A 16,790-nucleotide genomic window follows, 5' to 3' on the forward strand; every position below is an offset into this window, starting at 1 on the left:
ACGACTGGCACAAGAACAGAAAAATCACCAAATTATATTCTGCTCATGACCTACAATTTAGAGATAATAGTCCATTTAAATTTAGCTCACTAAATGCAGTTAGTAGCTATGAGAAATGTCTTCTTCATACACAAAAGATAGGGCAAATATACCAATATTTAAAAGTTCAAGATGCTGATCCCAAAGCAAAAGAAGAAAACACTAGAGGAGGGAAGACCTAGTTGCCTCAGGGAATCAGGTAAAATTAACAATTCTGTCATATCCAACACAAAATGCAAGGAACTGTTAGGAAAAACATTTGGTAGCAATCAAAGAATTCATATCATAGAGTCATACCATAGAATGGTTTCAGGTGGAAGGAACTTGAAAGATCATCTAGTTTAAAGCCCCCTGCCATAAGCAGGGACATCTCCTACTAGACCAGGTTGCTGAATGCCCCATCCAACATGGCTTTGAATACTTTTAGGGTTGGAGCCCTGACAGCTTCTCTGGGCAACCCATATAAAGTGCCTCACCACTGTCATGGTCAAGAATTTTTTCATAATGTCTAACCTAAATCTAGCCATCACCCCTCATCCTATCACTACATGCCTTTGTAAAAAGTCCCTCTTCAACATCCCCTTCAAATACTGGAAGGCTGCTATAAGGTCTCCCCAGAGCCTTCCTCTTTTCCCCCGGCTGAACATGCCCTTACAGGAGAGGTGCTCCAGTCCTCTGATCATCTTCATGGCCCCCATCTGGACCACTCTAACAGTTCCATATTAGTTTTGGGTTCAGGGCTCCATAACTGGACACATTACTCCAGGTAGCCTCTCTAAATGCTGGAGAGAGATAATCATCTCCCTTGACCTGACAGCCACACTTCTTTTGATGTGGCACAGGATATGGCCAGATTTCTGGGCTGCAATTTCACACTGCTAGCTCATGTTCAGCTTCTCACCAGCCAGCGTTCCCAAGTTTTTCTCCCAAGACTGCTTTCTATGCATCCTCCATTCAGCCTGTATTTGTGCTTGGCATTATCCCAAACCTGAAACAGTAAGTTTTGGCTGTTTAAAAGCTGAAGTCACAGAGGTCACAAATTTACAAAAAATTTTACAGTCAGTCTCAACACTTGCTAAGATCTCTGAACTCTGTACTACCATACAAATATAATCTACACAGGAAAACATAAAAAAAAATATTTTCCCATTTCTTGTTACTGAGACTCAGGGGTTAGTTCTATGAGACTAGTGATTACTGGCAAAAAAATCTGAATGCTAATAACAAAGTTTATTAAGCTACCAGAAAACAAAATTAGCCTGTGCAGAACATAGATGCACACCCTTGGCATTGTTCTATAAAGGATGTAGAAAAAGTCTTCCCAAATATCCCAGAGAAGATGTAGAATATTTGTACTAAGTAGAGTCATCAGTGCAGCCTTTCTGGCTTCTAGAAATGCTAATTAGAAGCCAATATAAACAATAAACAAATCTAACATTACAAAAGGTTATTTTGGTTTGGTTTTTTTTTTTTTGGGGGGGGGGGAGGGTCTGTTGGTTTTTGGGTTTGTTTTGCTTTTCTGTCTAGAACTGCCTTCTTGCTAGTTTTGACAGAATGCCACACAATTTTAACATCTTTCATCAATGTTTATGGAATCCCCAACACTTTTCTACAATTGCTCAGCCTTCTCCAAATGGGTATCTTAAATTCTAATGCAATTATCAAATTTCTTACAGTAAACTGAAGAAGCTGACACTCTCCCAAACACAAAACCAGACAAATGCTAAACATCTGTAAATTCTGGGAACACAAATCCTGAACTAATTTTGTATCCCTAGACTATACCTGTCTATTTTCAAGCCTAGCCTAAGTAAAATTTGAAGACAGAATGCCACATGAATGTGACCTTTTATAAACCATGAGAGACTGTTCATAATCTAGAGCAGAAAAGCTCTGCTGACATTACAGGAAACAGGAATGATAATTAGTTATAATACATCCCTTGTATTATTGAGCTATACATTGATCCTCTCTCTTAATAATTTTGTATAATTCCTAGAACAATATGAGTGATGATGGCAAGGAGATAAATTAAATTAAATAGTGTTTCAACTTCAAATTCCATTTTCTCTATAGCAACATTCTATTAACAAACTCAAAAGTTTCATTAAATATAATTAATAAAAATTATTTTCTGGCATTTGAGCAGTCTGAGATTATGATTAAATTAAGAGTAGATTGGCTGATTGAAGTCTACTGCATCATTCAGTATTGCATGCACAAGGACAGTTACTTTGAGAGGAGCTGTGATGCATAAGGTTGGTTTAATGAAGGTTGCATGAATCACTAACGTAATGCATTAACACTTCTCATACACTGGTAATCCATTACTATTAGCAAACAAGCTGTACAAGCTTCACACATTCACACAGCTACTTGCTGCATTAAGAGCCTCTTTACTGCCATCAAGAAAACAATGTTACATAGTAGCAACAGGAGTATCATTTTATTCCACAACAGCCTTAATTAACACTTTGGATGTTTACAGTATAGATAGATGAGATTTCTTTTTTTATAAACAACAGTTACTAAATTTGTGAGCCACACATTTCTCTTTAGCTACAGAATAGCAGACCGTGTAAAGCTGAAAACTCAAATGCTCAAAGGAATGGAGAAGCGTAAAGCACAACGACGTTAACATTTAATTAAACTATGTTGTGATCCCACCAAAAAGTCAACTAGGTCAGGATCCCTTACTGAGACATCCAGAAGTTTATGAAATGACAGCAGTACACATCTACCATTGTCTAACAATAAAAAAAATTATTTTCATTTTACATGCACTTTGGTGGATGTTTCTGGCAAAAGGAAGTAACTGAGTGAAGAGTCTGCTAGACAAAAAGAAGTGGCCCTAAGAATACTGGCAAAAGCATTTTACTGTTTAAAACTATTACAAGGGTTGTGATGAGCAGTACAAAGTCCAAGCTAATTCACTAATGGCATGCACAGGGGCCAATATTGGGGCTGATACTGTGCAACACATTAATTAACTAATAATGGCATAGAATGAACACTCTGTTTGTGGATGATACTGTACTGGGAGGAGTGGTTGACGTGTTGAAACTCAGTGACTTGGCAGACTGAAGGAATGGCTGATAGGAACACCCTGAAGGTCAGAAGAGGCCAACATTCCATATCAGGGATGGAATAGTCTCATTCAACAGTACTGGCAGGCCACCAACTGGCTGGAAAGCAGCTCTGCTAAGGACTTAGTGGTCCTGGTGGACAACCAGTAGCGTGTCCTTGCAGAAAGGAAGAATCATATATTTGCTTTCTAAGCAAGATAGCAGCCAAAGTGTCAGTAGAAGCAATTCTTCCTCTGTAATCACTACTTCTGAGAGTGTGTGTGCAGAATTACATTCAATTCTGGAACACTGGCATACAAGACGACCTTGTGCACTGGCAGGAATTTGGGTTCTTTCATCATAGGTTGATTTACATGACACAAGGCCTGCTGGCAACAGACAAGATATAGCTGTCTCAAATAGGGAAGTGGATCCTAGCACAGGAGCTATCAGGATTCATTGAAAGCTTTAAACAAGATTTGAAGAGCAAAAGGAACAAAACTGGGCTTGCCAGAACTAAGTCCAAGGACAGCACACCAATGTCTGAAGGATGCTGTGCTAGAGATCTGCTGTTTCATCAAACAGGTAAATCCACCATGTCCCTGGGCAGCCTTTTTCAAAGTCTGATAATCCTTTCAGTCAAGAATTTTTTTCCTAATATCCAATCTAAACCTCCCCTGATGCAACCTGGGGCCACTTCCTCTCATTTTATCACTTGATACTACGGAGAAGACATCAACACCCACCTTACTACCACCTCTTCTCAGGTAGCTGTAGAGATCAATGAGGTCTCCCCTCAGCCTTCTCTACTCTAGACTAAACAATCCCAGTTCCCTCAGCTGCTCCTTGTAAGATTTGCTCTCCAGACCCTTCACCAGCTTCAGTGTTCTTCTCCAGACAGGTTCCAGAAACTCCTTGTAGTGAGGGCCCCAAAACTGAGCACAAAATTTGAGGTGTGGCCTCACCAGTGCTGACTACAGGGGGACAATCACTCCCCTACTCCTGATGGCCACAGTATTCCTGTGGCCAGGAAGTTTTTGGCCTTCTTGGCCACCTGAGCACACTGCTCAAGTTCAGATGGCTGTCAACCAGCAGCCCCCCTACTTTTCTGCCCAGTAGCATTCCAGCCACTCTGCCCTAAGCCTGTAGCATTGCATAGGGTTGTTGAGATGCAAGTACATGACCCAGTAACTGGCCTTGTTAAACCTTATGCCATTGAGCTTTCTCTATTGATCCTGCCTGTCCAGATCCCTCTGCAGAGCCTTCCTACCTTCCATCACATCCACAATCCCACTGAATTTGGTTATACTTGCATCAGAACTGCCACCTTGAGTTTCCAGTGGTCAGACTGTGGTCTGTTTTAGAGATTGGTAAACAGAGACCCTTGGGAGGCAGTCCTTAAGGGCCAAGGAGTCCAGGAAGGCTAGACACTGTTCCAGGCAAAACTCTTAAAGGTGCAGAAACAGACCACCCCCATGTGCTGAAAGACCAGTCAGTGCAAAAGATGACCAGCCTGGCTGAATAGAAAGATATGGTAGCAACTCAGGCAAAAAAGGAGAGTTTATGGTCTTTGGAAGAAGCTTATGTCAGTAGAAATGACAATTTTTAAAATTCTTAATATTTTCTAAAATGAAAATATGTTAAACTAGATTTCCCTCACACTGAAGTGCTACAATACACATTTTAAAGTAGTCTCCATTTCTCTCTTTTCTACTTATGCTCCACATATATCATACAGACAACCACCAAAATATATCTGCCATAAGATGGTTTTTATTTGCTTTCTCTAGCTATACAGCTCAAACAGGGAAACTATCCTCTGCTACTCATTCAAGTAAACTCCAGATGTCATGTAACTCATTGTTAAGTCTGATGTAAAAATCTTACTTTGCGAGTATGAAATAGTATGAAAAATCAACATCAACTAGAAAACATTGATGATGTCTACTAAAAACTACCAAAAAATAGTAATTGTTTTCTAGGGTAGAAAAGCTATTTCTGTACTCATCATCTTTACAAAAAAAAAGTCTTGGCAGATTTAGAGTCTAGAGTCAGAGACTCCTTCACTAACTAGTATACAATGGAGATCAAAAAAGCCACTGAAGGAAAAATTGGATCCACATTTAGAAAAATAAATGAACAAGTTTTTGACATGGAAAAACTTTAACATTTTTCAATCAAATACAGCACCATAAGGATCATAGAAAGAAGTTCTTCTCAGAGTGATTGCCTGTTGGAATGAGGTGCCCAGGGAGGTGGTGGGGTCAATGTCCCTGTAGGTGTTTGGTAAAGACTGGATGAGTGCCATGGTCTAGTTGATTAGATAGGGCTGGGTGATCGGTTGGATGATCTTGGAGGTCTCTTCCAATCTGTTTCATTCTGTGATTCTGGGACTTCACAAAATTATTTTAAGTCAGAAACCTACAGGAACCCACTCTTAACTTTCAGGGGAAAGGACAGTTTTAACTGTCCTGATAAAGGACACTTTAAGAAACAGAATGTACTGTTTGTAAATTATTACTATTCTTTCAAGTGTGAAGCCTTAAAAATAATGCTTTCCAAACCTAACCATTGAGAAAACTTATTTAACTACATCCCCTAAAGCACTGAAGGTATAAATAATCCTGTGGCATTCATTTATTTCTTAGAAACTAAATAATAATGTGTGATATTATATTTAATATTGTTACTAAACCAAACAGTAAGATTATCAGAATGGTATTGTTAATTTTAAAAACTTGGTTAAAGAATTTTTGCACAAAGTTTATACAAACCAAATTCAAGTCTATTTACAGGCTTTATAATTATACACTTAATTTAATACACAATCATTTGCTCCTATAAGTAACTGACATGTAAACATCAACCTTCATAAAACGTCACATGAAAAATCACACTACAAGCAGTTATTTTTGAAGTAATAAAATACACTGCTTTATAAATAGTTCACTACCATGTATACAGAAGTATCATCTTATATTTTTGATTTAATCTACCTTTAAAAAAAAAAACTCCAACAAAAAGTTACATACATATTGTAACATTACATAAACATTATTCTCCTACTCTTAGTCTGTAATCATTACAAATACTTTAACATGCTAAAAAGGTATGAAAAGCATTATCAAATATTCACGATGTAAATACATGCAGGCCAACCTAAAATCTGCTATGGTAAGAACTGGCACCAAAATACTGACAATACATGTAATGAAAAGATGGAATTGTTTTTTCCAAGGAGATTATCAAAGATTAAGCTACACAAGAAATATTTTTCTCTATTTCATCATCAACAGGCTAGTGTCAAAAATACATGCCCAGTTCTGCTTGACAACATTTTGTTAATACTCTGTTCATTAATTTAACAAACTACCAAGAGAGTATGTTTAGAATGGGCAAGCATTATCTCTTGCATTTCATTTAATTAAACTCTGCTCTAGCAATATGACAGTCAGCATTTCATGAAGGGAATTATTTTAAGGATGAAGGTAGAAAATATTTCAAAGTGCCACACTAAAAGATGAAAGCATAATCTAAAATTACCCCTGCACACACTGTAATTTATCTATAATATTAAAGATGTTATTTCCAGAGTTCATAATTAATTGGATTCCACAGAGAAATTACTCAGGCATCCCAGATAGCAAAAAGATGCACAAAGGCACAAAACGTAGTGCCGAAGGACAACCATAAACAACCGCTGTGACTTGCCCAAATTACAACAATCATCGAGCTTAATGTGAAATGAATTCTGGTTGCTTTGTGTATGTAGTCATTACTCTGCTGCAAAGAAATTGCCATTGAATTTTTATTATATTGCCTTAATAAAAAGTAATGAAAGTTGCTCATGCTCCAGTGGGTTTCTTTTAAATGATACATGACAGTGATCTTGGAAAGGCCAGTATGCCACAAATTGATCACGAAACCTCATCTGAGGAAAGCGATGTTACCTCTCCATTGTAGATAACTGCAGTGATGTTGGCTTGACTTCTTGCAAACATTTTAAGAAAACACTTTTGATGAAACACCAGTTAGAAATTGGGTTACCTTTCAAAACTTACCATCGATTCGACTAACAAGTTCTTCCAACATTTTCACTTTCTTCTGAATTCCTGGCTGTGCAAATGTATAGTTATCCTGAAGAAGAAACCATACAGAAGTTTGTAAGCAAAGGGGAAAAAAAGGCTACTTTTCCTTTATGTACTTATCTCAACCCATGCATATTTCTGTGTTTTAAAGGTACTTGTGTTTCAATTTTACACTTCCTAAGCAGTAACTCATCAAATTGTGTATTCCTACTTCAAGTCTCCATCTCTAACACTATATATCCAATAGCTATTATTGCATCAAATGCTCTCTACTTGCTCATCTAATGCCCCTGAAGTTACAGCTTCATTTTATAAGTCCAAGTAGTTTTAAAAGGCTGCCATCTAAAATGCCAAAATGTGACATACTAGGGTTGTTTTTTTTTAAGGTGATTTCTTTTTCTCATACATTTACAATTCTATCACAAACAATGTACAGAATATGAAAATTCAGGCTCTAATCAGTGACCAGACAAGAATTTGATCGTTAGAAGTTCAGAATACTACCTTCCAGCAGCATAAGAAATCGAAGGTTTTTTCCAATGGAGTCCTGACTGTTCTGAACCCAAGTTCACAGTTAGTATCACAAATTAAAATCTAACACATAAGATATCCAGATAAAATGGCAGGGTCCCTGCATATATGTTTGAAAGTATTAATGCAAACTGCATTTGCTTTTATTGTTTTTTGACTGGTTTGGGTTTTTGTGTTATAGGGCTGCGATAAAAAGAGTCTGAAATAATGAGAGAGAAATGTGTCTCCATTTTAAACCTAAAGTGATCTTTTTAAAGAATGATGTTAGTTAAATACATAGCAATGTTTTTGAATATTTGATTGACAATCTCTCCACTCAATTAATTGTATTATGGGTTTTGATACAGAGAGATTCTAGAAGAAAATTACCAATATATGTTTTTTAGGTTACTATGTAAAATTGTTTCCATGTGACCACTACATACACAGAACACCAGGGTAAAGCAATATTTTTCTCAGCTGCTATTGTTTGAATCATCCCAGTAAGAAAATAAATTGGAAAGCTGAGCAACTATCCCAAAAATAACCCTAAACAATTTTCATTGATGTTAGAATATTATTTTTTCTTTACTTGTTTTCAAATTTTAACTTGGCCTTAGAGTAAAAGGAATGAATATCAAATTAATTTTTATGTATCTTCAGACACTTTTCTTTTTCTTTTTTAAGGCCATATTGACTTTTTTGAATACTCTATTTAAATCAGTTTATTTATTTTATTGTAATTTTATTTATTGTATTGCGACTTAATCTTTAAATTCTATAAAGATAATTCTCTGAGTTCATAAACTTTCCACAGGAATCACCAATTAAAAAAGGCAACTATTTCATCTAGTTGGCCTTGCCTCTCGAACAGCACGAGCATCAGCAGTAGTGCAATAAGCATCAACAATGAATGAATGAAAAGCCTCAGACACAATTCAAATCTACTATAACCTTATTTCAGACACAAAGAAACTATCCTATGCACTAAAGCAATATGTTTTATACAAGTCTCCTGCAGTAGCCATGTATCATATCCAGGATACAGCATCTTTAGGAAATAGCCTATTCATTTCCTTTACAAGAAACTCCTCTAATCAGGAAAACTGTTGGGTTTTTTTGTTTTGTTTTCAAATATTGATATACTCTTCTATTTATTTATTTAAAGAAAGTAAACTGGTACTAAGTGCAGCAATATGGTACTCAATTATTTTATCTATAACAGATTCTCTGTAAAAATGCCTTTACATATTTAATACTAAACATCAACACAGAGCTGAAACACTACCACTTTGATCATTATCATGTGCAACTCCCAACTGTGATATGAATCAAAAACTGTTTTCTTTCTCAAAGCATCATCTACTCTGTACACACCTGGAAATGCAACCCAAAACTGCCATCTTGGATCTGAATACTGATAAGCTTGCTTTTCACAACATTGGATCTTTTGCCTATTCATTTATTTTTCTGTTATTTTAGCTGCAAATCAACACAGCTGGGAGTCAGCTTTCTACTTGTGCTGACTCATCTAGCTGGAAAGATCTTTGATACCTCCCTCAGACATCTCTTCTAATTAAATTATGCTGTACATATTCCCTCCTTACTTGTAATTGACTTTCTGGAGTATGTGAAACTGCAAAGGACTTTGCAAACATAAAAATCATTCTGTTATCTACTATTCTTGCTCCTTTTGAGGTGGAGGAAAAAGCTAGTAACAGACTTAAAGAAAAAAAGCATGTCAAACTCATGGAATTCATGAATTATTGCTCAGGGAAATACAGTAGTAAAAAGGTCAAGACTTTAATTGCTCTACTATAGAATTCAATTGGCAATACTAGCTTTCAAATTCAACTAAATTTTTCTTGCAAATCTTCTACCTCATCCCCACCAAGAGGTGCAGGAAGACAAGGAACCAGAGTTGTCAGTTTATTACACTTCATCTCTACTACTCCCTATGGACCTCATGTCCTGCCACAAAGCCTGGGCCTGCATGGGCTCCTCTCCATGGCTGCAGCTTCCACCAAGGTATCTCCACCCACAGTGACATGGGGTCCCTCCATGGGCTACAGGAGAACAATCTGCCTCACCATGGGCTGGCAGGGAATCTCTGCTCCTGAAGCACCCCCTAACCTCTCCATATTCACTGACTTTTGTGTCTGCAGAGTTGCAACTCTCACTTTTTCTTTACACCTCTCTTTCAGCTGCTGCACAGGGGTTTTTACCTTTCTTATATACGTTACCGCAGAGGCACCACCAGCACTGCCCTGGAGCTGGCTGCAACGTGGTTTGTCCAGCATGAAGCCTCTTCTCACAGAATACACCCCTGTAGCTCCCCTGCTACAAAAACTTTGCCACACAAACCAACTACATTTCTCTGAAAACTTATGCAGAAAAAAAAATGTTCCAGTATTCAGCTGTCCTACTTTCTACCTCACAGTTGTGGGTCCTCAAAGGAACATTTTATTACTCACCCTGCAAATTTTTATTGTATTTTCTCATTTATTTATTTCTCATCAATAATATGTGAAAGCCTCTGAAAAAGTCAGAACAAGATTGTCCTGCCTCAAGGGATCTTCAGCAAAGAGTTAACAAAATGTCTTACACTGGCAATTACTGTTTTTGACAATCTCTAGTTTGCATCCACGTATGACAAATTCCACATGAGTACACAACAAAATCCATGATGAACATTAAAAAAATGCATTCATTGTTGTGCAATATTTAAATTCCTTGACATTCTGCTTAGACAGCTTAAACAGACTTGCAGTGAACTATGCTAACCTACTTCACAGCTGAACAGTTATAATATCTAGTAGAGACTCCAACACATAATTAGCTTCACCTTAAGATACAGAAGGTTAAGACTTTATAATGTCACAAGGGCTCAAAACTTGCTTCAGTCTCAAATCTTTCTGTTAGCAGTCTGTACTTATTCTTTAGAGGCTAGTGTAACCACTCCATATACCCTGCAAATACAATTATTTCTGGAAGGCCTTCTTATTAAAAAAAAAAAAAAAAAACTTGCCATTTTGAAGTATTTCAATTATAGCCTTCACTAACCATGGAAAAAGGTATTAGGTAGTCCCTCTCCCCTACCCCCCACCAAGGTTAGAGAAATTCTAAATGGAAGAAACTTGATTAGAAAGTGAAAATGAAAAAATGCACTGAACAAATTTTACTGGAATTATCCTCCCATACTCACAGAAAAGGGAGAAAGGGAGAAGGAAAGGGTAGAGAGAGGGGGAAGTCAGATCACAACACATGTTTAATACCACCAGGTATCAGGTTTACTTTACTAGCTCTCTTTTGAGTGCTTATGGCAAGATATAACTTGGAAAGGTGTTTGTTTAGCTTGGAAAGTCCTACCGTGACCTTTCCTGTGGATACACTGAGAAAGTGGTATTGAGTAAACTAAAGATCACCTAGTTGCATTTTTACTATCCTCCAAATGTCCAGATCTATGCCACACAATAGCATTTTTATTTGTTTATCAGGAAGAAAATACAAAAGTAGACTCTATTGTTTTCAACCATGTATATCAATGAGATTCTAATTTATGTGAAGTATATTGCAACGAATAAGACTCCATTTCCCATCATCACAAACATCTACAGGACCGACATGTATCTGATCAAAATGTTACTGCACTTACAATGGAGCACTAAAAAGGACACAGATGCTTTTTTAAGTGCATATTCAGTGTAATTCCAAAGCAACTGTCCAGTAAGTTCAACATATTTCTATACTACTTTAAATCTCTTCCAAGGTACTGAATCATTCATAAGAATGAAGTCATAACAAATCTGAAAATCCTTCTTTCCAACTTTGTCAATTATTTCAATTGCATGCGGAAAGAGGAATGTAAACATTTCTGAATTGCACCTTCTGCATAAGTACAAAGGCAGCTGCAAACATACACAGAAGGAATTAAATACACAATGCAAACCACAATAACATATATTAATAATTATATATGACATTTTTAAGTAACACACATATTTATAGCCTTATGTGTGTGTATAAACAGACGGATACACTGTATATATTTATACACAAACATACTATATAATGACTGCAGCTGAGCACAGATATAGACACACTGATACTCCTCTGCTGGTTACAAAAGCTATTCCCCAACAATGTACAGAAGAAACTATCAGAACCATTTACAGAAGCAAATGGAAAATTTTGACACAGTCTTAATGTGGTATTTGCTTGTTTGTAATAAAGTTTTATCAATCGGGTCAGATCAGGAGTTTTAAATATAAGAGCTATTTTAAGCAATCTGTATAGAGCATACTCAGATGTTTATTTTCTCTACTAATATGTAAGAATTGGCATATGTCAAGTTAGGTATATTCAAGTATATTAGCAAATGGCCAAAAGACAACTGGAAGCAAAAAAAGCTTTCTGAAGTTGCACATTGATCTCATCATATCAGAAAGGGATCTTCTCTATTTTACTTTTTTAAACTCATTTAAGTAATTTACTCTGCTAACCCTATCCCTATTAAAAGTCTTTATTCACTTTGCAGGCATTGTTATCCAAAAAGGTGGGGACAGGTGGAAGGGAGGCATGACATTTAGATGAGGACAGCCAATATGTATAACACAACTGCAAATGGCAGGCACAGTTTATCCAAAATGTTCTTGACGAAGCTGGAGATAATAAAGCAAATGTTCAGGAAAGAGGGAGCATGCATGCACAAGAGCAAATACACAAGTGTGCAAGAGGATGCTGCTTGCACAAAATTTCATAGCATGCTCCAGAATTACTCCAAGCTATTTCCTCTAAAAGACCTTTCAATCTTTGCAATTATTAAGCCTTACTTTTTAAAATTAAGAATTTCCTAAGCACTAGGAAAGCAATTTACAAAGTGTTACAGTCCAAAATTTTCTACATAGAAAACAGCATCCATTTATTCATACATAACAATGTAGAAAAAAAAACATATTTTATGAAAAAGGAGGTACTGATTCTTGTGTTATAATAGTACCATACTCAAATTCAAAGACCCGGTTTTCTACTGGCCTATGTAATCAAACCTCAGGTTCACACTAAATGAACATATTATAAATTACAGAAACTTAAAGTAGCAATAAAAGAAGTGCTCAAGGTATATTTGTGGATTATGGCATAGGCCAGACAAAAGTTCAAATCTAGGTAAATGCTAGAAATCATAAATATGGCCACTTAAAAACCTAAAACCTGATGCTATAAATTTTAGGTCAAAGATAAAATATTTTTATTCCAAAGCATATTGATGGCACAGTATACTGTATCTAAAACACTGAAAACAATGACTTGTTAATATGCTTTTTTTCAGAACCTATTTCAAACAGATTTGTCTTTTCCTGAAAGTTTTACTCTCAGTTACAGGCTAGAAAACTGTATTATTTGCTTCCAAAGAGACACAGGCTCATTATGAGCTTCTCTTAAGACATCTATCCTGAAGAACAACTACAGCCCTCAGGATAAAGCCTACCAATACCCTCAATTTTCCATTACCTGCAGTTCTTACCAGCTTATTGTTACAAACTTTGAATTGGCTACTGGACCTAACAAAAGAACCACTTTGGGCTTTTTTTAACTTTTCACAGCAGTCAGCAGCAAATGGCTACAGGGGAACATAAGAGCAAAATAAGCCTGCAGTGATAGGCTTGCAGCATTCTTCCAAGTTCTAGTTTGCAGCACTGAGACTTCCCTAACTCATAATGAAAATTGTTTAAAGATTTTTCTTCAACCAACTTCAAACTGTTTTAAACATGTGTAAAATGCTTTTCATCCTTTGCCAAGTGGCCCCACAGTTTGGTTACTCAACTACTTTTTTTTTTTTTTAAGCCTATCACTCAGCTCTATTACAAGATACTACATAGCCCTTGCATCTGAAGAGACGGAAAGCAACTACTCCCTATTCACCTTCATGCAGCTCATCATTTTAAAGACATACATTAAATTCCTCCCCTAAATTATCCAAGCTGAAGTACATAATCCATCATGCGCAAACTGTTTCATTCCTTTCATCACTGTGGTGGTTCAGGCTGGGTGCCCCCCTGCTGCCGCCACATGAGACACACCTCTGGCGTCCCGAGGGTCCAGCCCAGGGCAACAAAGCTGGTGAGGGGTTTGGAGCACAAGCCCTATGAGGTGAGGCTGAGGGAACTGGGATTGCTTAGCTTGTAGAAGAGGAGGCTCAGGGAGACCTTATTGCTGTCTACAACTACCTGAAAGGAGGTTGTAGCCAGGTGCGGGTTGGTCTTTTCTCCCAGGCAACCTGTGACAGAACAAGAAGACACAGTCTCAAGCTGTGCCAGGGGAGGTTTAGGCTGGATGTTAGGAAGAAATTCTTCACAGAAAGTGATTAGCCTTTGGAATGGGCTGCCCAGGAAGGTGGTGGAGTCAACATCACTGGAGGTGTTTAAAGAGAGACTGGATGGGGTGCTTTTTGCCATGGTTTAGTTGATTAGATCGTGTTGGATGATAGGTTGGACTCGATCTCGAAGGTCTTTTCCAACCTGGTTAATTCTAGTCTACATATAGGAAACATTAGAAGTGGGGTTTATCCTGTTAAATATTTTTAACCATTAACTGTGTTTATTGTTACACCTGCTACAAACATTCCTGATGAGCATGTCTAATTGTGCTCCTCCAGAAGCCTCCTGAATCCCCTTGAAATCATTTTCAAAACCTGATGTCATATCCACTCCATTCCATTCCTCTCATGTGAAAGTAGTTTTAAGCACTGATCTTGTTTATCCATGACCAGATAACCTCATAGGAGTTAATGACAGATATACTTCAAACTGAGCAAAGTTGTCAATAGCCTCCAAAATATTTACCATGCATCCTGATTCCCAGTACCCTAGTGATGTATTGAATCTTCTAAAACTGACAGAGAGGAATACAAGTCCTTCAGTAATCAAGCAAGCACAAGAAACTTAAGGAGAGTCCCAAAAGATCTCTTGTGGGCATATGCTAGACTGAACTCAGGCAATTTCACATCAAGCTTATTATATGCTACAGTCCTACTGTACAGTTAAGTGATATTACAAACAACAAAATTAATTGGAATTCTTCTAAATCAATGTTTGATTTACACTTTGCAAAGTAGATGCTGCTGCTATATGATTCAGGCTTATTTAAATGGCAGAACACCCTTGGTGTAGACTAGTTTGAAGGATCATTTATTCAAAAAAAAAAATCTATAACGTCAACATTTTAAATCTCAGATTTTAGTACATCAGGGGTTTCAGCATCTACTTTGAAACAATCTGAGACCAGATCATCAAACACCATGATACAGTTTTTTATCAGACTAAATCTACTCAGAGCCATTCTAGAAAACCACAGTAGATATGATTCTTTTAAATTTTAACTATTCCAAGTTTTGAACAGACAATAGCAGACATGCTTTGATTACTGTCACATCAAAGGAACAGGGCTAACAACAATTACGTTAATTACACTCCAACAGTTTGTAGTTTTAACAACTCTACTGCCTGAGTTTATTAACTTCCTAGTAATGTTCAATATAATGTTGGGGTTTTTTTTCTTCATTTACTAATAAAGTCTTCAAAGAACTTATGCAAAGTAACTTCAAACAAGACTTTGAAGATCTAAAGGTCCTTTGGAGAAGGCACACAGAATGACATAATACTGCATATTTTTTAGTATTCATTCTTAATAGCAATTTACATGTATTCCATGTAAGAACATTCTCTTTAATTGAGAAAGGTAAAATTTGCGGCCAGGGAAAAAAAAAAATAAAATCTAGACTTTTGTTGTACTTTGAATCTTCTTTTCTTTCATTCTAAGCTTAAAATAGCTTAAACCAGTATTTGCTCCCAAAGATTACGTAAGAAAAATAAAAGCATATATTTGAGCATAAATACAGAAAGGATTCCAGATACAAGCACCTGTTGTGGCCATCACTATGTTTCAGAAGATCTGCATCTCACATAGGACAGATAGAATAGCAGAAAAATACTATTTAGCAACAACATTTGGTAAGTATTTAGTAAAAGTGTTGGAGATGTCCATGTCTCAGAATAAAAGCTGATTTCATTCTAGAATCCTGAAGAGGCAGAAATGCCTGCCCTAATTGTAGAACCTATTATCATTAAATTTCTTATGTTAACGAATTTAGAATTAAAATATCTAAATTTGAGAAACTGGATACTTAAAGTTCTTCATAATACAGAAATAGCTTATGGAAGTCAGTGATAATGAAAAGAAGAGTAATCTCATGCTACTGTTTATTCTTCAGGATAGTATCTCCAACAATAAAATTGTATTCATCAAGGCAGAGCAATCTGCTAGTAGTTATCAGCAGTCAGCCCTATATTTATTGATCAAGCAATCTATTGCTTCTCCTTACAATAGTAATAGGTCAGGAAAAAAAAAAAAAACAAAAAAAAAACCAAAGCCACAACCGCCCACACACCTAAAAATGACCACCCACAATGTTTTGCCATTCCAGGATCCAGCTTGCACAAAACACTAGCATAAAATGGAGAATCTGAATTTCTGGAAATTACTGAACAGCTCAGACCACAGAGAAGTTCTGTCTCACAACTGGAGTGACAGCAGTAGTCGCTGTAGGAACAGACACAGGATGTGAATATGAGTCTCAAACATTAAAAGAATTACATACAGAATAACTACTGCTAGCACTTCTGACAACTCCTGACAGGACTTCCATGTTTCTAAAACTTCAGTTTCTGACTGGTATTACGATCAGAGCATGACTGCAGCATTGTCTTTCAGTATCAGCCAAATGACATGAGTGGCAACTCTGCAGGCTGCTTAGAAGGCAATCATATCATCACATTTTCCCTGTACAAATCAGACTTGCAGTGCTACGTTCAGCTGAGGAGCATGGCAAGAAAAGACTGCTTTCTCCATTTAGCTAAGCTTACCAGAAGCACTGGGCTGATGCATACCCAGAAATTCGAGACAAACCATCACTTCCTTTGCATGGGAAGACCCTGTGGTACCCATGATACAGAAACCTGAAGCATGCATGAAAGCATATATGCATCAAACATACAGTTCATCTGACAGGAAACTGGTAACAGGCAGATGC

At 36.9% G+C, this 16,790-nt stretch overlaps 1 protein-coding gene across 2 annotated transcripts in view; it reads right to left on the bottom strand.

Moving 5' to 3' along the window:
- The window catches only part of TBC1D22A (TBC1 domain family member 22A), a 175,601-nt gene that overhangs the window by 106,570 nt on the left and 52,241 nt on the right, over positions 1-16,790 (bottom strand). For both annotated transcript variants that reach the window (XM_068166371.1, XM_068166361.1), the window contains one exon: positions 7,166-7,241. In XM_068166371.1, coding sequence (XP_068022472.1) covers positions 7,166-7,241 — 76 coding nt within the window. The remainder of the gene's footprint in view (positions 1-7,165; positions 7,242-16,790) is intronic.

Source organism: Melanerpes formicivorus, unplaced genomic scaffold (assembly GCF_026170545.1).
Source record: "Melanerpes formicivorus ecotype bairdi unplaced genomic scaffold, bMelFor1.0.p_v2 SCAF_3, whole genome shotgun sequence".
NCBI classification, from domain to species: Eukaryota; Metazoa; Chordata; class Aves; order Piciformes; family Picidae; genus Melanerpes; species Melanerpes formicivorus.